Source organism: Pyxicephalus adspersus, chromosome 1, assembly GCF_032062135.1.
Source record: "Pyxicephalus adspersus chromosome 1, UCB_Pads_2.0, whole genome shotgun sequence".
Lineage (NCBI taxonomy): Eukaryota > Metazoa > Chordata > Amphibia > Anura > Pyxicephalidae > Pyxicephalus > Pyxicephalus adspersus.
In genome coordinates this window covers 10,786,362-10,809,502 of record NC_092858.1, presented here as the reverse complement: position 1 = coordinate 10,809,502, position 23,141 = coordinate 10,786,362, and the positions used below count along the sequence as shown (strand labels likewise).

Below are 23,141 nucleotides of genomic sequence, written 5' to 3'. Positions count from 1 at the left end.
TAAACAGGATTTATACAGCACCAGCATATTACACAGTGCTGTACATTAAATAGGGATTGCAAATGGCACAGACAGTGACACAAGAATAAGAGGACCCTGCCCAGAAGAGCTTACAATCTAGGAGACAGTAGAAACCTGCAGTAGTGAAGTCCTGGGATAGACCTTTACCAGGTCTATTGCATGTAGCTGTTGACATGTGCTATGTACACATTGACATCTGCTTTTATAATTATTATTATCACAATGGTAGATTTTTAAGCAACATGGTTTGAGGAATAAAAATTACAATTAGAAGTGAATGTGGCTATTGACAAGAACACATAAAGGTCAGATCGTCCTACATTAAAAAAGATTGAAGTGTTTGCAATTGAATTGCAGGATATTCCATTCACGAAGAATGAGAAACCAGGAGCCAGTGTAACCTCAATCATAGATAAAACAATGTATAGCAATCAAGTGTGCGATACCATGTACTGTACATACATACATGTACTATACAGGAAACAGGAACTTGTATACACCTAGCTAGTGTGCAAAGCATTTTATTCTGTAATTGTGAAGGAATATTTCTAATGTTCCTAAGTGTTTAGGATGGCGTTTAGGGGGCTTGGCTGCATGCGGATCCTATGTATACACAATATGAAATGTATATTTCATTTTATTATATGAAAAAATTATATTTTTGTGAAAGTAATGGAGGATGTGATATGTAAGGAGTGTCCTAAAGTCCAAATAATTGGTGATACAAGTTATGGTGAAGAAGATTTGGATGTGGCACCCATTACCACTCCTGTCCCCTGTGGAGAATAAACAACATACCAGTGGATTTTTTTCCCTGTAGCAGCACCATATTCTATAATGGCCATATCAGGATTCATCGGGCTCAAACTGTGAAAAAGTGATTCTGCGAGCTTTAGAGATCATTTATGAACATGGATTGGCCACCACAGAGTCCAGAACATAACCCAATGAGAATCTCTGGGATGGGTTCGAGAAGACTTTATATTATAGGGGACAGCACCAGATATGGGGTATACATCTATAATATATTAATTTAATTGAAGTTGTAGCCGGACTTTTATGATGACCGAGAAAGCTTTTCCTATGGACCAGTCACGCCAGTTTTCATAAGGTTACTCCAAAAAACGCATTGTTTTTTTTTCATTAACTCTTTTTAACATTTTCATGTTGCATTAAAAAATTTGCTGATAGACATTTTCCACAATGTCCTCGGACCTTTTCCTGATTTTTCTGTCTTAGATGGAAGGGGTCATTGTCCAGCCTGCCAGGTCATCCCCTTTACTGTGTTGTTTTCATTGCCCGCACTCCATTCTTCACAAATAGGACATTAGTAGCTTCCATGCTGGCAGTGATTCAATGTTAAGGAATTCATTATTTGTAAGAGAATACCTTTCTTCTCCAATGTCACAGCAGACTCATATCCAGCTGTCTAATTTGGACAGGAAAACGGTAACACCTGGGGTATGGCAAAAGCTAGTTTTTCAGCCATGTCCGAATATTTAATGTACATAAAAGTGTAATTAGCCTAGTTATAAATACTAGATTTAAGTTATAGATCCTATAATATAGTAATTGTCTCTTATTGTTATAATTGTAGGTTGATTAACTCTCAATCTCTAGTTCATCTTAAACCACTATCCCAACCCTCCATCCAAACCCTTCATCCCAGTCTTATAATCAACTGTCCCAAAATCAACAAAATAGCACTACTTGGATAAGCTACCAACCTGGCTCATTCCTGTCCACAATTGGGATTGCAAATGGTGGTGTTGGAACATTTGCAGGAACTGTTTAGTCTTTATATTTTTTCTTTATTTGGTGCTTTACTATCCCAATAACATGCAAAAGGTGGGCCAGAGATAGTCAGGCTTGGGAGGGAAAGACTAGATGATGCTGTAAGAAATTCCATATGTGTGAATAATTTACATTAATTTTCCATTTTTGGTAACCTAACCTCCTGGAAGTTTATTACTGACCATATACCTATGTCATGTTCACTGGATTTGGTGGTGTTCTAAGTTCTCTTTCAGACGTTTTATTTTAAAACCACTTGGTTAGCTGTTCAGAGGTGCCCCTACATGCACCTTGGAACAGCTTTTAGTGTCAACAGCAGTGTTTTGATGAAGGCTTTATGGAGTTCAATGTAGTGGGGCAGGCACAGGTTCATGGGAATGGGCAGGTGTGACCACACTTATTTTGCAAAGAATTCTATGGGGGTCCAGGGCTCTGGCCAGAAAAGAACCTTACTGGGGGGGGGTGCACTGGCCAGAGACACAGACTTTGTCTTTCGTATAGAATTGCAGGCTCAGGGCAGTGGGCGGGTTGTCTCTCCGAACACAACCCACCCACTCGCTCATCGCAGGCTCAGACCTGCGATGGGAGAGTGGGCAAGTTCTGGTATCATGAGGCCACTCTGGGGGAAGTTTCTTCCCCTTTTGAGTGACACATAGGCAGGGGTGTAGTGGGGCGGGCACGTTTACCGTGCCCCCTTTACTTTATTTATGACTACACCCCTGATCACCAGTCCTTTAGCAACAACCACAACTGCACTTCTCTGTGGTTCGAAAATGGCTCCAATCAAGTAAATTGAAGCAGCTGGTCACTCAAGGGCAGCCAGAAACTACACCCCGCCCAGGAACCGTGCTGCAACTCACAGCAACACTAATGCAAAAATTTCCCAATTTCCCCCATAAAGATGACTGGGAAAAGTTGGTTGTGTCTGAAATCAACATAAATCTTTTGATCAGTAGAACGCTAGGTTCCATGCATAGCATAGCAGATGGTTTGTTTGTGCATTCTGGTGATTCCCTTCCAATAAATGAAGACTGGTGCCATATTACCAAAGATGAGAAAGAGATATGTTTGGATAAAAATTGACTACAGATAGTCTACTAGATTGTAAGCTCTTCGGGGCAGGGTCCTCGCCTCCTGTATCACTGTCTGTATTAGTCTGTCATTTGCAATCCCTATTTAATGTACAGCGCTGCGTAATATGTTGGCGCTATATAAATCCTTTTTAATAATAATTTTAATAATAATAAAAATGGAAAGTTATTTTTAAATAAAAGTTCACAATAATTTGTATGGCTTTTTTATATCATCACTTTGTAATGAAAAGTTCTGCTCTCCTTGGAGTTTCATGGAGACTTGCTTTCAAATTTAATATTTAACCACTGATTGATCGCTACCAAGAAAAATGCACTTTCAATGTGTAGTACCAGAAATGATCTAGACAATTGTGTCCTCTTATGGGATTTATTGCTGCTCTGCGTGAGGTCTGGAACAGTAGATGGATGTAGGAGACTCTCTGAATGCTGTGTTCGTTACGACCACTAAACTCTCAAATAAATTCCATTCCATCAACATGCTGGTCTCCAAGGAAATTGGACCCATACCATAGATTTTGATTCTGCTCATGACAAGTTGTTTGTTATATTTTCTCCCAGATCGAAGACTGTTCTGGAGCAGAGCCAACACACTGATAGCAATCTGCCAGCTTATTCTTCCTGCTTTATTTTTCTTTTTTCATCAAAGAAAACACGATGTGGGACGTTTTCCTTGACTTCATTTATCAGTGTTTAACACCTTTCCAAGATAAAGAAAAACAAATAAGTTGTATTTGGTAGTCATTCAACCAAAGGTTTATTTCACGGCAAAGTATTATGTATTTTTGTGAACAAAATTTTCTAGTTTTCGTCGGGTTTAGGTGGATACTAACCCTAAATGACCTTTAGGTCAATAGATTTTATGAATTAAAAAAGTTGTGTTTTTTTTTTTCTCGTTCCTTGTTACTTATCTACATCTGCTTCATTTCTACATGCATTCCAGGAATAGCTGCATGGAATAGAAGAGTTACGTAGTGGTAATACAATTTGACCATACCTTCTTAATGTTGAAATGGCCATTTGTAGTTTACAGTTGAGACGCCATGGTGTGCCAGGGTGACAACACAGCTGCACAATTTGAAGAAGGGGTAGAGAGTTACCCTTATAACGAGAAATAGAGATAACACTCCCATGAATAGTCCATAGTCTTTGGTAAACCAAATCGGCATAGAATCAAATTTTGCCATGGACATGGACTAATGGAGGATTCTTGTGTCTTTTGTGAGGTTCTCAAACTTCAGCAACAATTGGATAGCTTAGAAAATGCCACTTTCTTGCAACATTATGAAGGACAAAGCTAAACATTACTGCTTGTAATCCTGCAACATAATTAGGATTTCTAAGGATGACTGGATTCTGTATCCATTTCTGATTGCCCTTGGAAGTGTATGATCATTCTTGGTGAGACTTCATCTTCCAAAGTATGATGGGCAGAAAGATCTCTTGGTGTAGAGTTGGCGTTTGACCCAACTCACTGTGAAATTATTAAGGGAACTGGACCACCACCAAGTGTTATAGAATTGACCTTAAAAGGTCCTACTACATTGATAAAGGCTGAATTAGGTTGTGGCTAGCACTGCCTAAGATTCTTTGTTGTCCAATAAAATAGGCATGACAACTTTTTCACTCCAGTCAAAAAAAAATCTGTTACTTCGCCAACTTTTGCACAGGGGCAAGTCCTAATAAAAGCCCACAACTATCACCTACCTACTTACCCACCTATGCTAAAGTTCCCTACCACTTTATCCAAAGATTAGAGAACTCTCTTCTTTCTGGGGCTCGCTGTTCTGTCCAATGCCGCCCTCATCATCCAGATCCTGATGCATTATGCAATGTTTAGTGAAATTAGAGGCATTCCCCTGGATGACACATTTCCAATCTGGGGCATGCACAGAAGGAGCAGCAAACAGCCTCCTGGGATATCTTGACGCGTGTATACCAGTGGGCTGCAGATTTCTGCTTCTCCACAGTGGTAAAGATGTTACAAGAGATCTTTTCAAAAAATTAAAAAACATACAATTTTTTTCGTTATGTAAAAGGAATAGCTTCCCTTTTTTCATGTTTCATGTTGAAAATATGATAATGGGTCCATTAATCATAAATCTCTGGAATACCTGCACATTTGTCAATATTTTAACCCTTTAACCATTCTGCAAAAAATATAGTGTGGTCCTGCCTTCACAACAACACAAATTTATTTTTGGCTCTGGATTATATGTTCTGTGTTACCCCTGCCAAGTATTTCTGAAAAGTATTGAATAGTTTAGTAGGTCCTCCAATTGTTGAGTTGTGGTCAATCTAAACAAGAATGTGCAGTTAAGATGGCCATACTCTGGTTGGTTGTCCCAACCTACTGACTGAAGCTTGTTCTGCAAGTTCAGACTGTATGGACCACTTTTTGAGCCATTGTTCTCCCCATGTTTCTATACATGCATGCTTATCTAAACAAATTTCTATGGTAAACCTTTTCTGCAATTGGCTTCCAACCCTAATCTTTTATCCGCAGACTGATGAAAACATTGAATTATCCTTTAAAGCTCTGGCAATAATGTATTGCAGGTAACCCTATTGCACTAACTCACCTTGAATCTCCGATGACCTGGATTCATATAAAATTTACAACTCGCTACTACACCTGCTTATGGCGCAGTCAGAATATAATTTGTTTTTTTTTTTCCTAGCACTCTCCTTTTTAATGACGCTAATAGCACCAGACATGTAATTTTATACCTAATGGATGGGGTATTACAGGCCTATTCCCAGCTATTATTAGTTGAAAGAGTTAGATTATCAGGCCTAGCTGAAAGATGCATGTGACTACAAATAAGACCTTCCATTTTATGTGCATTAATGGAGAGTGATACCTAGCCTTTAATAAAAATTTTAAAATAGATGTTGAACTTGGCGGGACCAGAATGACATGCACTTAGAAGTAAAGTACGGTAGCTTTTAAAAAAATCACTCCATTCTAATGGAAGGTTCAAAAGGGCATTGAAATGCTGCTGCTGTAATCATGAAATAGATCCTTTTACTGGAGGTACTTCTAGAAAAATGAGGTATTGTCAATCCTATGTTTAAATGGAGCCCTGGTGTTCAGCCTGCAGCCCTTGGCACTTGTTCTGTGGCTCTGGTAGTTTTAAAGGGTCTTTGATGGCAAGGATCTGGCATTGAAAATCCAGTCCCCTTCCAGCATGTTGCAGAGAAAGATCCATACCCTCTGTGTGGAAGCAGTGGCCACCATGCAGAAGTCCCGTCCTATAAAAGTCACACCTACAGTTTTTACAATGAACAGAGGAGTGCTTTATCAGCCTACTGCTGCTCCTTACAGGCAAAGTTGCATGCTCAAACATTTATTTGACAATTTTAACTCTAAAAGTCAGTAACCACATGTGATGGGCCCTATTTATTCATATTTTATTTCCTGGAATATAGAGAACATTTTGTTTTATAATATTACAGGTGGCCGTTATAATATATCTCTGTGTTTTGTCAGGGAATGGCATTCACGTTTGAAGAACGTCTGCAGCTTGGCATTCACGGCCTCCTTCCTCCATGTTTCCTGAGCCAAGATGTACAAGCTCTGCGTGTCCTGAAGAGTTATGAAACCAAGTCCAGCGATCTAGACAAGTATGTTACATGTTTGTTTAATTTCCATTTGATTTTAGTGTGGCTGTGTTCCAGCTGGGTAAATGCTGGTAGATAGAAGCAATCGTGTTTTGTTTCACCGTGTTTCATTCTAAAGCAAACAAAATCGTATAGCAATCTTTCTTTTTTTTTAATTTGGGGTAACCCTTTAACTAACTTTCATGTCTTCTGAGAACCCTGGCTATAATTACTATATCCCCAGCTCACAGTACATTAGTGTGGTGGTCAATAGGGACACTGTCACCCTTACAGATAGCCAAAAACTAGTGTCCCTTAAACTGACTTAAGAGGCACAAATTGCTTAAAGAATCCCTAGCAACCTCTGGACGAACCCTAGGACTCCATGGAACCTTGGTTGAGAAACCCTGCCTTATAGGTTAAAGTGAAATAACTTTTAAGATGGTGGTAGTTGAGGAGGAATTCAAGGAGGAGGGCTCAGAACAATAAATAAAAGGGTGCAGTGCTAGCCAATGGGGAAAAGAGAGAAAAACTCTTGCTTTCTTGTTCTGCACCTCCTTCCACCCCAAGTTGACATGCCAACCCTAGAGTCACATTATCAAGGGTCTGATATCACATCTCCATAAGACACTGAAAGAACAGTTTTCCTAGTAACATCAACTTTTTAACATTACAATTCATCATGCAATTGCTTTACGTGAGCAGGAAGGAATTTTTTTTCCCTGTTGAAGCAAATTGAACTACATGTTTTTTTGCCTTCCTCTGGATTAACTATGTCTATAGGGTTTTTATCTGGTATATGTTTATTTCCCTAGTGGTTGAACTTGATGGATATCGGTCATAAATTACATTTTCCTAGGTCTAAAAATAAGTTTCAAAACAATCACCATAACTTGTTTCCTGGTACCAGATGTAGAACAATCGCTTTTTCGTAGATAAATATTATGTTTGTAATACTTTTTATATAGGGGTTTATTAACACAGAATGTTTTTACTGTAACTAGCCAAACATCCTCTATCAATCGTAATTATTAAATAACCTAGAGGTAGCATAGCCAAAAAACAAAACGCCTTGTTTTTGGAGACCACACAATATATAGAGATTTTATACAGCAGCAATATGGTTTATATACGCTGACGTGGTTCTGTACTAATTTTCCTTTCTGTTATCCCTCAGATACATCATCTTGATGACATTACAAGACAGGAATGAGAAGCTTTTCTATCGCGTGCTGACTTCAGACATCGAGAGGTTCATGCCAATTGTATACACACCCACGGTGGGCTTGGCATGTCAGCAGTACGGCTTGGCCTTCAGAAGACCGCGGTAAGCAATGTGTTTTTGGCTGCTTTCCAGCACATACATTGTGTACAGTATAAGGCAATGCTTCATCTGATATAGCAGTCAATCTCTGAATACCTGTGAACAGTGCACGTGAGCATTTTCTCATCTTTGCAAACATTCTATACTGTGACCTTTTTATCTACAGTGCCCTTAACAGGGACAGTTACAAAATTGGCAAATATGAAGTGAAGGTCCCAAATACATTGCATTCCAGTTCCCTGAACCCTTGCCATTTTGTCAAACAGGGCCTTGGAGAAAGTGGGTTACCTGGGCAATTGCCCAGTATGCCCCACCTTAAAACCGGACTTGGGCCCATTTCTTGGTTGTGTTGTGCATTTTTAGATCTGCCTTATAAGTTTTCCTTGGTAGTTTAGTTCAAGTAAAGGGATTTTCCATGAAGGCAACTCCCCATTAGCCAGCTGAGACCACGTCTTTTTCAGTTGTAGAAAAACAGATGATCATACTGCTGCAATACCAGACTCATAGACGGCACAACACACCCTCAGTAACCGCAGGCTCTGCCATTAGCCTCTTTGTGACCGCAGTTTATAAATTAACATTCTTGGGCATGGTACCCCCTGTTGAGAGAATGGTCATTTTTCTATTCCACATCTGCATGTTCCTAGTCCTACAATTTAGCTGTTGTGGATAGCTACTGATCTAAGACTAGTGATTGGAAACATGGCGATTTGCTCACCTTGACAAAGCCAGTCCTGTGATCACATTAGCAGCTGTCACTTGTCCTTTGTATTTGTGCCAGCCAGTGCATGACCAAAATTTGATCTAAAAATTGTTATTTTATAGTTTACTCTAAACTGATGAGCTGTAACGGCTTTTATAGCATCCCCTATGTTCAATTTTGAAAATGTTAGTTTGTTGACATTTGGCAACTGCATTCAATTTTAGGGTTTAACACATTTTATATCTGTTTACTGAAATGCAGTCTCATCTTTTATTTTACAATGATGGGGAGGGCGTTGTGTTTGCATGCATTAAAATTTAACCTTTTGTTTTTTATTAAAAATATAAATCTGATAAACTGTTGTGCATATATGCAACCTAATAAATTTGCAAGTACCAATTTATTTTTTTTCTATGCTGGTCTTCCAGTTTTATGAGTTCTATAATATTTTAAGTGATTGTCAGGCCTAAAATGAACATTTTAACATGTAGGTAGAAGATTTAGAGTGGAAACGAACCCACTATATGCGCCTGTCCCCGTTCTGTCACAGGGCACTCATACCACTCTCAAATTTATACACTTTAATTTGTAGAAAAGAGGAAAGTTTTGTTGAAATATGGTATGCATGTGGCCTATTCCTTTATCTGCCAAAGGCCCAAGCATTGTTACAATGAGGGCATTCCTAGTGCCTGAACAGGAATATGGGGGATAGGTTCAAAAGAAAAGTGAGTATGGGCTACTGAGGAGGAAACGGGTTTCCCTGCAAAGTATGGAAAGATAAGACGATTGTGGTTCAAAATGCTCGCCTCCTTTATACACCCCTTTTTTGCATTCTGTTGAATATTGGCAATACCCAACATTTCCAGGCAATGGCAGACATAGGGAGAAACAAAGTCTGCAGCTGCAAGGGCCCCAAGTCAGTTTGTCAGGGGAGCCCCAACTCAGATATGCACATGGTCCCACTGTTGGCTCTATCCGCCACCATTTCCAGGTATGGGGTGGAATTGATCTGCTTCTTTGTGACAGTACCTAACAGGCAATTACAAAGACACCATACAGATCTCCAGTCTTCAGGAGGCAGAAATGCATTTGCAGCAGCAGCATAGGATCTAGGTGGACAAAATCAACTTTAACATTTTTTTGTCCTGTATTGCTATTGATGCACAATTTAATGGGATTGATACCCTACTGGAGAATTGCTCATATTGCTCAGTACATGAAAATAACAAAAAAGTTAAAGCTTTGCTTTACACCTAATATGAAAGTAAGCACAGAGTACATTTAACAATCGTACATACAGTATTCACATGAGAGCTGTTAAGGAATTTGCTTTTCAGGAAAGCTTTTCAGGAAACATAAATTATTCCCTAGCGAATTAAAGGAAAAGCCTCATTAGAGTAGCAAAAAGCCATTAACTGAAGATAAAACAGTGTTTACATTGTTTTCATGGAGATGGAGCTCCCCACCCAGACCGACATCCTCCCAGGTATTATATTCTTCATTTGGGATTTCCACTCCACCTGAACCCTATCTTCCAGTTCAACTAAAATAATCAAAAAATAAAAAAAATAAAAGTTTGTCATTTTATAATTGCTGACCTTGTTACTTATGGTTTCCTTATCTTCACTGATCTTCTGGGTCCCAGCCAAGTCATTAGCATGCAATGTAAAATGGAAATTCTGTCCTCTTAGAAAAACATGGAAATGTATGGGGCCTGGACTTCCTCTATACTCTTATCTATGATCTTATGATTTAGACAATACAGAGAGTTCAGTTAGGGTGACCTAAACTCTGCACAGTTTATTATATATTTGATGTGTAAAAATGTGAATATAACTTAAAACCAGTAGGCAAAGCTAAACTATAAGGAGATATATTAAAAATGAATTCTGGTACGTATTCATTCACAAAAAAATAACATATAGCTAGTATAAGTACCTGAGTCTATTTGTGCAAATTAAAAAAAAATTAGAATGACCCAAAAGTGTCACATTCAGCTCCTTTTTCTTGATTGTAACTGCAATACGTTACTAAACCTATTGCCCAAAGGGACAATAATATAATGGGGTTATTCAGCTATATTAGGTATTTATACACACATACTGCATACATCTACACACTGTACATATAGCTGGTAATCAGGTTCACCCCTTTGGCAACATCCAACAGAGCATGCTCAGTGGTAGGGTGTACAAGGTGCGCCATGTAATTGCAATCCTTCAAGCCATACACTTTACTCATACAGTAATTCCCAACCAAGGTTCCATGATATCCCGGGGTTCCTCCAGAGGTTGCTAAGGGTTCCTCAGCCATAGGCTGAGCTAAGAGCTCCAAATTGCTCAACTAACACCAATGGTCATTTCGGCAAACTGTAAGGGTGGCATTCCATGTGAAAGGCAATAGAAGAGGCTAATGTACTGTGCGTTATGTATATAGTAATTATAGAGGAGGTTCCCTAAGACCTAAAGTTATTTCCAGGGCTCTCTCATGTTAAAAAAGGTCAAAAAAGGTTACATTACATCCTTGATCTGCAAGAGACTAAATATCTATATTGTTCATGTATGTGCAGCTGATGGCCACCCTAGCCCTGAGATGGAATGGAAATAAAGGCAACTGTTACATTGTAAAGTTGTAGAGTTTAGAGCAGCCATTCTCAACTAAGGTTGCTTGCAAACATGTCTAGGGTTCCACGAATTGTGGCTGATTGATTTCCTATTGATGCATTCATAGTTCTGGGGCCAACACCACTTGGTAGAGCCAACTGTATGACTCTAATTATGTTCTTGTAATGACTCTAACTATGTCTGTAAAGGTGGTATTCCAGTCCCAATGGTAGAGGGCATTTTTGCCCTCTATATTCAAAAAAGGTTTTAGTAGGATTTCTCTACAATCTTACAATTATTTCAGGGGTTCCTCAGGAGGTTGCAAAATGATGGTTTGGATGATCTGTTCATCTATGTGCTAAATAGTACAGCTATTGATTATTAAACTAATGGAGCATTTCTGTTGAAATGAATAAACTTACCACTTAACACATGAATCCAGTTCCATCTGAAAAAAAAGTTTCATCAGTCAATTGAAAAGAAAATATAGAATCTTTTTGTTTTGTGGTGTTTTACTTTGCCATCTAATGTACCAGGAGTAGTATAAAAGATCCATCTACAGCTTGCTTGGGTTCCCAACTGCTATGCAGCTTTTAGCTTTCCTGAAATATCAAGTTGCCTTTTGAATGCACAAACTTTCAGACCACAGTGTATAGCAAAAAGCAGAACAGGAATGTTTGTAAAAGTATGACGATGTAGCCAGTGTAGAGTTTTTTAAAATTCTGGACTAACCCTCTTAATTCTTTTTTTTTTTTGCCATAAAAGCAGACCTTGCACTAAAATGTGAAATTTGCTTAATACATCAGACTCCCTGCTTCCATTCCAAACCCCATAAAGGAAAATGCTAAAAAAAAAAAAAAAAAAAAAACTTGTAAGGACGAGTTAGAAAATATAATTCTTTGACCCTGCTCCTTCATTGTGGAAGGTGTTGTCAAGATCCTTCCAGGGAGGTTCTCAGAGACCAAGTATTCGAGATCTCATGACACTGCTCAGGAATGTCTTTTCATAGGATTTGGGACCCACATTGTTCCATGTGCTAAAATGTTCATGGCTTCCTCTTTGCCTAGGCACTGTCTGATGAGGTCACATGGAAAGCAAATATATTTTTCAAATGTACAGGTTCTTTTGTTAATTTATAACATTGATGCTGTGTTTTGGAAAAGAAATCCAGGTTATTGACGCAAACTTTTTTTTTCAGCTGTCCCAGCTCCATGTGTCCCTAAATTCCTGAAACCCTTGCACCTGTGACACTACAACCCATGGGTTTTTTTGTGACATCAGTGCCTCTTAGAACCTCTGTAACAATTTTCAAACAAGTGGGGGCCAGTGGAAAAATAGGTTTAACCTTTCAAGGCTTTGGTTTGCCAAACCCTAATATTAGGTACAGATAATAATCACAAAGAGAAAAAAGGGTTTTGGAAGGCAAACAATATCAATGTAACATTAATATTCATTCTGACGACTTTCAGTCATGTGAACATTGATTACACATCAAATAAGTATTTAGGCCAGAAGGGCACTAGACAAACGTCATCGCAAAAGGTTACGCCACCCCTGAGGAAGCCTAAAACGGGCGAAACACGTCGAGCATACGTATGTGACAAATTTTTGTACTAAATTGAAGTGTGTTTAATAGATGATGTTTGTCTAGTGCCCTTCTGGCCTAAATACTTATTTGATGTGTAATCAATGTTCACATGACTGAAAGTCGTCAGAATGAATATTAATATTACATTGATATTGTTTGCCTTCCAAAACCCTTTTTTCTGTGATTATTATCTGTACCCCTCCCTCTTAGAACCCCGTCTATTTGATGAAAATCATCAAAGGGTCTGCCCTTGGAATAAAGCAGCAGATAGTGGCCCCTGGTCATTTTGCGGTCTCTCTGCAACAGTTAGGAAATGCTCGCTGGTGGAGGGTTCTCACATGAAAGACTTTTTTCCCAGTCTTGGAGAACCCATTGAGTTGATCATGAAAAGAAGGCTGTCCCACATAGAAGTCTATTAATGAAAGGCTGCTCACAGAGCTCAGTAGCTAAACATGTATTTGAACATACAACTGAAAGAGTAGTGACCCCACCCATCCTTAACAAGGCCATATGAAGATTAACAGATAAGACTGAAAGCTTGGAGCTGCAGGTATAATCCTGTTTTGGGAAAATACCTTAACTTCTGCAGCATTCACCTTGTATCGTTACACCACAAACTTTATATACTGTTCATGATAAATATAAAAATCTAAATTTAGATTTTAAAACTTAATTTAAACTTTAACTTAAACTATCATCACAGTTTCTATTTAATAATCCTGACTCTATACATTACATGTTTTACTTTCTTACTCATCTTGTTTCATTCCCTTGGCAACCCATCTGTTTCTATATGTTGTTACATTGGGAATGTCCCTTTTTATTTATAAAGGATTACGTGTGTTTGTACATCAATCTGGCATTCCAAATCCTCATAATTTAGTATTTGTCTCGATTCTAGGAAGCCTTGTATGTCATAGTGTTTATCCAGAGTCAATACAGCTCTCTGTTTTATCAAAGAGCAAGTCAGGAGCTTGCATTCGTACTGTTTAAAACTACGGGGCTCACTGTAGCTATCCAGCTGCTTAAAAAAAAGCCTAGTACCTTCGTAAAATACAGCAATATGCTTTGTAAATGTGATCCCTACTCCTCCGATAGTGCAGTAGGAGGAGTGATTGACCTTCGCAGTCACATGAGTTTGTCTCCTCCAATCACTGAGCCATTTCAGCTTCATTGGCACACCCTGCACCCCAGTTTTTATTAATTAGATTTCCCTAATTTAATAAAGCTCTCCAAGGCTGGAGAGGATACACTTTCTTTAGTAAAGCTGCGTGATCCAAAAAACCTGGAATAGATCTGGTCCGGGGTTAAAAACATTTGCTAATAAATAGCAAATTACTTAAGGAAATCCATTCCAGGTTTGCTTGATCACCCAGCTTCACCGAAGAAAGTGTATCCTCTCCAGCCTTGGTCATTGAGCTTACTGCAGGGCAGGTCTGTCATCTCCAAAAAGTGCCCAGGTTATTTTTCTATGCATTTACTTTAGGGACAGAGTTGGTTTTATTGTTTAGAAATTAACCTCCCCAACGGTAACAAACACTTACCTGGTCCCATCGGTGTCCCCCAGCGTCCTCCAGTGTCCTCCAGTGTCCTGCCATCCTCTGGCCGCGTCCTCTTCTCCGATCTGTCCCCCCAGGAGTGCCCTGACGTTCCCCGGGAGTTCTGGTGATGTTGGCGAGTACAGCCATCTCTAAGGGCGCAGCGGGAATTTCAAAATATTTTGTATTGCATTCAATACAAAATTACTGTATTGAGTGCACTCATCCAGTATACACTGGATTTATATGCCTACAAGCAGTACATTGTCTTTAATGAAAATTTATTTTACTGTATAATATAATAGCATGAGTGTAACAAAGTTTGAAACCCAAAATCATGTTAAAGTTCATTTAATTTTTTATAATTTATTTAATTTCTTTTTTTCACATGATTTTGTGTTTCAAACTTTATTATACTCATACTAATATATTATATTATTCCGAAAAACAATGTACGGCTTTAAGACATAAATCCGGACAAAAATGAACCGCACAGGAGGTCAAAAAGGCATTTCACAAATAAATGTCACCTCTTATTTGACTACGACCAATAGTCAAAATGAAATGGCATGGCTAGACAATTTAGTCAGTGCATCTTCAAAAATATGGGTTTTTGGGGTGTACTTATTATCAGTGTCAGATTTGGCCTTTTTGCAAAACTGGCATATGGCTGCCTTGCTGAACTGTGAGGGTACGGGGCCCTTATGCATCTGCACACTGTGTACCTTCCTATGTCCACCCTAGCCTGTAATGCTGTGGTTAGCACTTACTAACCGTATCCTAAGAAAGTACAACCAAAGTAATGGGCACCCAAGACCCATTGATGCCTAGACTGTTCATTTTTTTTTTAAATAATGCAGATAGCCAAGTGTGTGTGGAAGAAATGGCTTCAGGATATTGTTTTATAAAGAAACTTTCAATACAAAACAAAAGAATCCCCAAAAGCAAAACTAAAAAGACAACACAACAGACAAAACTTGCTTTAAGGTTTCCATTGTTGGATTGAATTCAAGCAGTGGTCTCAAGTGGGGTGATGGGAAAAGACAACAGTTCCTTCTGTTGGCTGAATAGGGGACTACACTATAATAATATATTACAATAAAATAATAGTAATATTTCAGAATTACTTTGATAAAGTAAATATATTTTCTAAGATGTTAGGGTCCTAATAAATAAAATATATTGAAAATCGCTATATTTTACATTTGATGTACTCTTTGTTGGGTATAGGGGTCTTTTAAATAGATTAAGTTTACACCAGCAAAACGTGAGATATGTAAGTGGTTTACACCCCACCTTAGTAAATATATTGTAGAATATACTGAACAGAGTTGTGTTTTTCTGCAAAACCCCTTTTAATAGGATTTTGCCTTGTATATACCATACTTACCCTTAAAGTGCATATAAACAAATTTCCAATAAAGCAGCTAATTAATAAACCCTTTGCCTGTTCTCAGGCCCAATGTGTCCCCTTCTGAGTTTGTTTAGATTAAATGTAATCCCTTCACAATGTTATTTTAGCAACAGATCACAGAGGGGTACGTACAGACCGGCAAGCAATAGTTCAGCAAAGATACTTTGTCATCATAAAGGGGAAGAAAAGAATATTTTCTCTGTACATTTGCTCAGCAGAAAACTATGAGAACTGTGGTTGACCTTCACATTTGTCATGTTTTTGCTGGGGAATCAGAAATATCTTGTTGTATATAGTAACCCTGGCAAAGTTCATGGCTGAAAGGCCTTTTAAGAGCAGAAGCTTGTGCGCTGTGCCAGGAATCCATTATGGTTTCTAAAAGGAGTTTTAGGAATAGAGATCCATATTCTGGAAGCTGAGGATGATATAATCCATAACAACTTTGTTTTTTTTTTTGTGCTGTTTGTCTTTTGTGTTATGTTTTATATTACTAGGTCTTAAACTGGGTCTACCCTGAGAAATTATGTAGTCAGGCGTTTCTGTTCTGGTTATGAAAAATACAGCTTGCTTGGTTGTTCTAATCCTCTACTTTTATATCCCCTGAACCACAGACTCAGAATAAGGATGTAGCACCAAGGGTTCAGCTAACTGCACCACATTTATTCACATGCTGTTTCAGGTGTGTGACTGACACTACTAGAAGTAATAATAGTAATAGTGTTTTTTCCAACCTATTTAGTTTATCAGAGCCACATTCCTGTTACAATACACGGCACAACAAAATCTATAAGATTTTATTCCTTAATGGGACTTTGAAGGCCAATAATTTCAGGATACATAATTATCTACTAAATAAAAAAACATATACTTTATTAAACAACGTTTAATATAATAATACATAAATATAATAATATATAAAAAAAGTTTTATAATATATAAAACTTCTTATAAACATGCAAACAAACACTAAACAAGATATTCTTGTCCGGGTCATCCAAAATGGAGTCTCCCACGTGAAGACGCCATTTAAAGAACCGCTCGGACAGCATGCAGTTGTAGCAGGAAAGGACACCGTCCAAAGGTAGATTGAAGGTAAAAGCAGATACAAGAATATGCTGCTGACAGTTGGGTATAAACAATGAAAAGGAAAATGAGTTCAGAATGATTAAGCAAGAAGATCTTGGATTATGACATGGAGGATTATTATTGACTTTCGGGAATAATTGATTACTAACAGAAATATTCCAGGTGCTGCTGTCTCTGCTCAGTATCATCCATTTTGGGTGAGGTCCTATGTGCTACAAACTTCAGATGTCCCTGTTCTCTTTCCTGAAGAAGCAGATTTAGTCCATGAAACGCGTCGATATCCAAATTTTGTGGTGACCCGGACAGGAATATTTTGTTTAGTGTTTGTTTGCACGTTTTTAAGAAGTTTATGTGTTAGTGATTTTAATGTCATTTAATAAAGTATATGTTTTATTATTTAGTAGATAATTAGGTACTTTGAAATAATTGGCCTTTAAAGTCCCACTAATAAAGGAAATCTTATAGATTTTGATGTGCAGTGTAATACTGCAAGTCACCAATCGGCTTTACATCCTTGCAATCATTATTCTTTACCATGGGGTATTAAAGCTGAACTAAACCAAAAAAAAAATCATATTTGCCTTTACTCCCACGGAGCCCCCAATTCCTCCGGCGCTGTTCTTGTTTAGGTCCTGCCCTTTTCTGCAAACCAACTTCCTCCTCGCCAGGCGCCACTATCTTCCTACATCTTCTACCTTCTACTGGCTCCATTCCTCATGGAACCAGAAGGGAAAGAGCCCCTTCTACTCATGCCCGTGATCAGGGGTGCACAGAAGGAGCGTCCAGAAGGCCACAGCGTTAAAGACAGAAGGGAAGGCGTTTAACCTTTTTTAAACAAATAAAGGATTTAAAAAATAATTTTTTTACTTATGTATTTATGTAAAATAAAAATATTGGTGATAGGTTAGCGTTAACTTGTTGGCTTTTAGTTAACCCCATGTGTATATATAAATACCTAATTCCTCATTTTCTTTCCTTTAGGTAATATTTATTTTTATTCTTTTTTAATTTATTATTATTAATATTCTTTCACATCCATATTGTGCCCAGCAGCAGGCAGCACTTTGTTGTTGCTTCTGTTCCACTTATACCAAAGAAAGTTTCTGAAGAAGTCAGATAACCTTACTGAAATGTTTTTGGAGGTATAGCCAGACAAAACCCATGTGAACAGAAGGAGAACATGCAGAATACTTCCAAATACCATCCTGGTCAGGATTCCATTTAGGAGTCAGCGCTGCAGAGGCAAAAGTTTTAGAGTTTGTTTTTTCTATCTTTGCCACAAAAAAAAGAAATGCACAAAACTGATATTACTGTATTTAAAATTTTAAATAAAGAAAAAAAAAAAATAGCAAAAAAGTTTTGATGTACCTTGTTCTGGAACCCTAATTTCAGTCTAGGTGTAAATGGGAAAAATCATAAATAAAAAGGGTTATTTTTTATCTACAGTAAGATAACATAAAACAAAATATATCTATAAAATAATGCTGATCAAGCTCTAAAGTGCATTTTTTAAAGTACAAGGGCCCATGTATTTGTGTAAAAGGTAAATGGATTGCTTAGGCAGAATCCACTACAAATCTGTGTTGCCCTGATTTTCTTGTGAAGCTAATTTACATGACATCCCCCTCATCAATACCAGAATAACTCATTTATAAAAACCTTTAGATATTATTTTATCGTATTTGTGTAGTGCTGTAAATTCTTCTCCCACAATGCCTTTGTGCCGACTGTATTCTTTATTGAGAGCCTATAAAATATCTTCATTGATGCCAAAAAAGCACTTTAGATCTTTAAAGGGATTCACAGGAACATCCTTTGTGCTCTTTAAAACAAGCAAATTACTGCATTTGGAGACGGGAGACAGATTTGGAAATGCTGCAAGATATAAAGTTATCATTATGAAACGCTGTCTGAATTTTCTTTTTTTTGTAACACTGTTAATCACAGAGGGGAATTCTACCCGGCTTACAACGTCTTTCATCGAGCTTATCTTCTGAAAAGATGACTTTTATGTAAACAGTGGCAAAGCTAAGGCTTGCTATATCAATTTTTTATTTTAAAGCTGAACTCCTGATATATATAAAAACATCTAATAATATTCTAATAATATAAAAACTTCTAATACAGTAATTCATGCACTAAATTAATTAAATGAATTACATTCATGAGTTTATAAATCTGTTATCCCAGTGCCTTCATGGCCACATGGTATTGGGTGAAGCAATATTATCTTCTAACCCATATGATGAATTCTATCTTGAAAAACAGGAGGAACTTGTTATAATTGTTTCAATTGATCCTGTGGGTTGGAGGAAATCATGGATACAACTATCATGTTTTCATAAATAGGCCCCAGGAAATTACAAGGTACATATACAATTTTCTGATTTGATATTGGCCCCTTGCAATTTCAAATAAAGATCTAGAGAGTAAAGGACAATGCTAGGAGTCAAACAGGTGCATAAAATTCTGTCAGGAAACCTCTATGTAGAATGAGCAGAAGGATGACTTCCATCAGCTTCTTAATGACCAAATCACAGGCTGGGAGCTGACCAACTTGTTTTTTTTACAGGTCACTAACCTAGGTTTAGTATCTAGCAGGGTTGTGTAATTCTCCAGACTGGCTGACAAAATTCCAAGTCCTTTGGTAGACAAAAAAGTTTTCATGTATATATCTGCTCATTTAAAAGAGCACTCAAAACCCATTTTTTCAAACTTGCCTACCTGTCTTATTCTGTCTTAAAAATAATCCTCACTACTTCCCACCATTCCATTCTATTGTGCAATTCTTCCCCCACCTCCTAGATTGTAAGCTCTTCGGGGCAGGGTCCTTTCCTCCTCCTATGCTACTGTCTGTACCTGTTTGTCATTTGCAACCCTTATTTAATGTACAGCGCTCCATAATATGTTGGCACTATATAAATCCTGTTTATTACTAATAATATTAATCTGTCATATCTGTGTATTAAGCTGATTTGCCTTCACTTTTATATCCAAACACAGATGTCTGCTGTAGGAATATTCAACACCAAAGATTCAAACTTGCATAGAAGTTTTTTAAATAGTTTTTGTGCTGCTTTGTACACAAAATAAATACTTGCCTTTATCCATTTGTTCCCTATGGGTACTGGAGCAACAACTTGGAGTCTAATTGAACAAATATTTTTTGATTTGGAAAGAATGTGGAATTTTTATAGTTCTGTGCAAAACCTCATTGGGGGAACTTTCTTATGCTTCCTGCCTCTGACACCAGGGCATTATATGGTAGAAACAAGTGCCCTTACCCATGGACTGTGTTGGGTACATAAACTGGAGAAGTGGTACATCCATTAGGGTTGGGGGACTATGTGTGTGTCTGTGTGTAACATTTCTAGTTGAAGAACCAATAATGAGCTTCAGGTGTCTAGATTCATCCATATTGTGGAAGGTCGCACCAAGTAGCTGGAGAATATCTGTCAGTCCTTTTAACTGCTTGCACCTGTAATGCAACTACTCCAAGCAGGACAGTCATATTTTTTTAGTGCAATATAGCATTATGCCCATCTGAAGCTGGATACGTTTTTTAAGGGACTTGTGTTGCCAGGCATGTGTATGATTCAACTTTGATACATGGAGGTCAGGAAGTTGTAACACATCAGCACCTGAGAATAATTTTTTGGATCATGGTGCAATTGTCACATCCATCCAAATTGACAGGTGGAGGGGCAGAGTTGGCAGTCTATAGCGAACCTTGTGATTTTAGGGAAAGGTGAGCATACAATGAGAATCTAAAGCTGACCCCTGCAAGGGTAGGTTTAAAAAGGAGTTTGTTATCAAAGTTTAACAAATGTTTATTGAGCCCTGACACATTCATGTGTTCATCAAGTACTTTTTTGATAGCTGTCAACAGCTACCCATGATAAATTAGATCTGAAACCCAATCACTAAAATCTCATACAAGCTTTTACACATTGAAGCTGAACTCTGGGCACAAAAACTTTTCATGGAAATTTATTTCTCGATCGCCACAAAGGATATAAATCCACTTTGATGCATCAGGTGTCTTTGCAAATCCAGGTATTTCTAAAAGTAGTGGTGATATCGTATCAAAGCTACACACTGTGCTGGGAGCAGATCTGTGGGATGGGCCTAGAAGTTCCAACTACTACAGGGTGTATACACCAACTATAGGCTGCTTGCCCACTACAGGGAGTGGGAGGAAGAGCAAGACCAGTCACCCTGCACAAATAGAGAGAGCAGTAGTGACTGGTCAGCATTAAAGGAAACGCCTGCACAGAGGCCAAGAGCAGGTGTGGTCTTACGTCATTAATGCACAGATCAGCACAAAAAAATTAAAGGCCAGACATGATTCAAAAGGGAACACACATGGCTATAGTATTGTTCAACTGTTTTTGTTTGACCCATAGCTCAGATAAAGTGATTCCAAAAGTTATATTCAATCTTTATCTATTAATAGAGAATACCTAATTACCTGTTCATTGCAGTCCTTGTACAGGCACTTCATTTTAGGAAAATGATGTTCTGTCCCTTTCTCAATATTGTGCTCTTGTGTGGTCACCCGTGTACGTGTACAACCCTGGAGGAGCCATTAGACAACCAAGAGATGGATAAAGGCAGAAAAGGGCCTAGCAAGCTTTGGCTTTTTCCATCTCTTCTACTGAAAGTAATAAGAATTACAACAGATGCAGAGAGGCAGCCGTATTTTCCCTGTCTTGACCCAACCCATCTGATTTTTAACTGCCTAAAATGCATGCTCCCTATTGGACATGGTTAGCAGTTGCACAACTTTGGTTACACTGACCGCATGATTTACTGCAGGAGCACAAAGGTTGTAGTGGGACCAAGCCCTAAGCCCAAGGCTAAGCTGCATTGTGGTCTTTGTATATCCACTGTTGTCACTCCTTAGAAAGATTGACAGCTGATGCTAAGGCCAAAACACAATTGTTTATAATGCACAGTGTCTCATTCAGTTAGTATTTAGCTCTTCTTATAAACTGAAACCCAAACTTTAAGTTTTGCATAGTTGTACAGGCTTCTCTCCTGCACTGAAATTCTATTAGCATACCACTAGAATTCTGAGGTCAAAAAGTACAGCCTTTCATATTTTATTTTTCATTCAGACCAGGTTTTCATTGACCTGGTGAGCCAGTGTTCATTCTAAAGTCGGAAATTTTTTGTAGGCCTTCATACTGTGGGATGGGACATTATAGACTGAGAGCTATAGGGGGTCTGGACACCGGTCATGAGAATGCTTCAGGGCTAACTTACCATTTCATATGTTTGCTAGTCACTGTGTTGGTATACACTACATATGAAAATGTCTTTATTGTAGTGTCCACCAACTTGCAAAGTCTTCAAAAAGTAGGTCAAGATGCATTCAGTAAACCTGACCAACAGACTGGATAGTCTTCATTATGCTAGACATCAAGTTTTTAAGTATTATATAGCCACAAGATTGGGAGATTGACACATTGCCACCAACTGGTAATTTCTGTGCACTAGCAAACACTTACCTAGGTTGAGGTTTAGAAGCCTTCAGTACATTGGTCAGTAAGTTGGATATTCTACTATAGGATTGACACCATGTATAGAGGTCTTCGGTGTACTAGTCACAAAGTTAGGAGATATATACTATACTACTTATACTACTTAGCCACCAGGTTAGAAGAGTAAAACACAATAGAGTCACTTATCTACTGAAATACAGCACAGCTTAGTAATAATTTTATGAATAGTAAGAACAGTTAGTAAGTTATCAGCAATAACAACCCAACAACAACAACTGCAAGAATTAGGTATTTATTAGACTAGTCAACAAGTTAAGAAATCTAATTAACTCTGGTAGTAAGTTATTTGGCAGTGCATTGAGGGGTTTGTTTAGAAGCCATTGGGGTTGTATCTAGCTTGTGGGGACCTCAAAACATTAGACTAGCCTTTCTCAATCTTTTTTAATATGGAGGAACCCTTGCAAAAACTATCAGGACTTTAGGGAACCTCTGCTATAATTATTAATTCACAGCTAAAGTACATTAGTGTGGTAATCAGTAGGAAGAATCCCTCTTACATTGCTGGCCACTGGAAAAAATGTCACCCTTGCCAATAGCCAAAAAAGAAAGAAAGAAAGCCAAATTGGTCACAGAAACCCTAGTAACCTCTGGAGGAAAGCTAGTTGAGAAACGCCACATTAGACATTGAATTGGTAGGTCTTCATTACAAGCCACCTACAAGGCTGGAAATTCTTTGGTATGCTAGAATAGACAGTTCAGATTAGAATTGAGGTCTGGGTGTCTGAACTATGACCGGCTAGTTTTTAGATTTATAGGTTTTATGTGTTCTGACCAAATAGTGGAATAATCTGCTGTACAAGCACCAGGTT

At 38.0% G+C, this 23,141-nt stretch overlaps 1 protein-coding gene across 1 annotated transcript in view; it reads left to right on the top strand.

The window, feature by feature from the left end:
* Positions 1–23,141, top strand: part of ME3 (malic enzyme 3) — a 94,352-nt gene that overhangs the window by 25,886 nt on the left and 45,325 nt on the right. The window contains exons 3-4 of the mRNA XM_072398632.1: positions 6,400–6,533; positions 7,687–7,836. Coding sequence (XP_072254733.1) covers positions 6,400–6,533; positions 7,687–7,836 — 284 coding nt within the window. The remainder of the gene's footprint in view (positions 1–6,399; positions 6,534–7,686; positions 7,837–23,141) is intronic.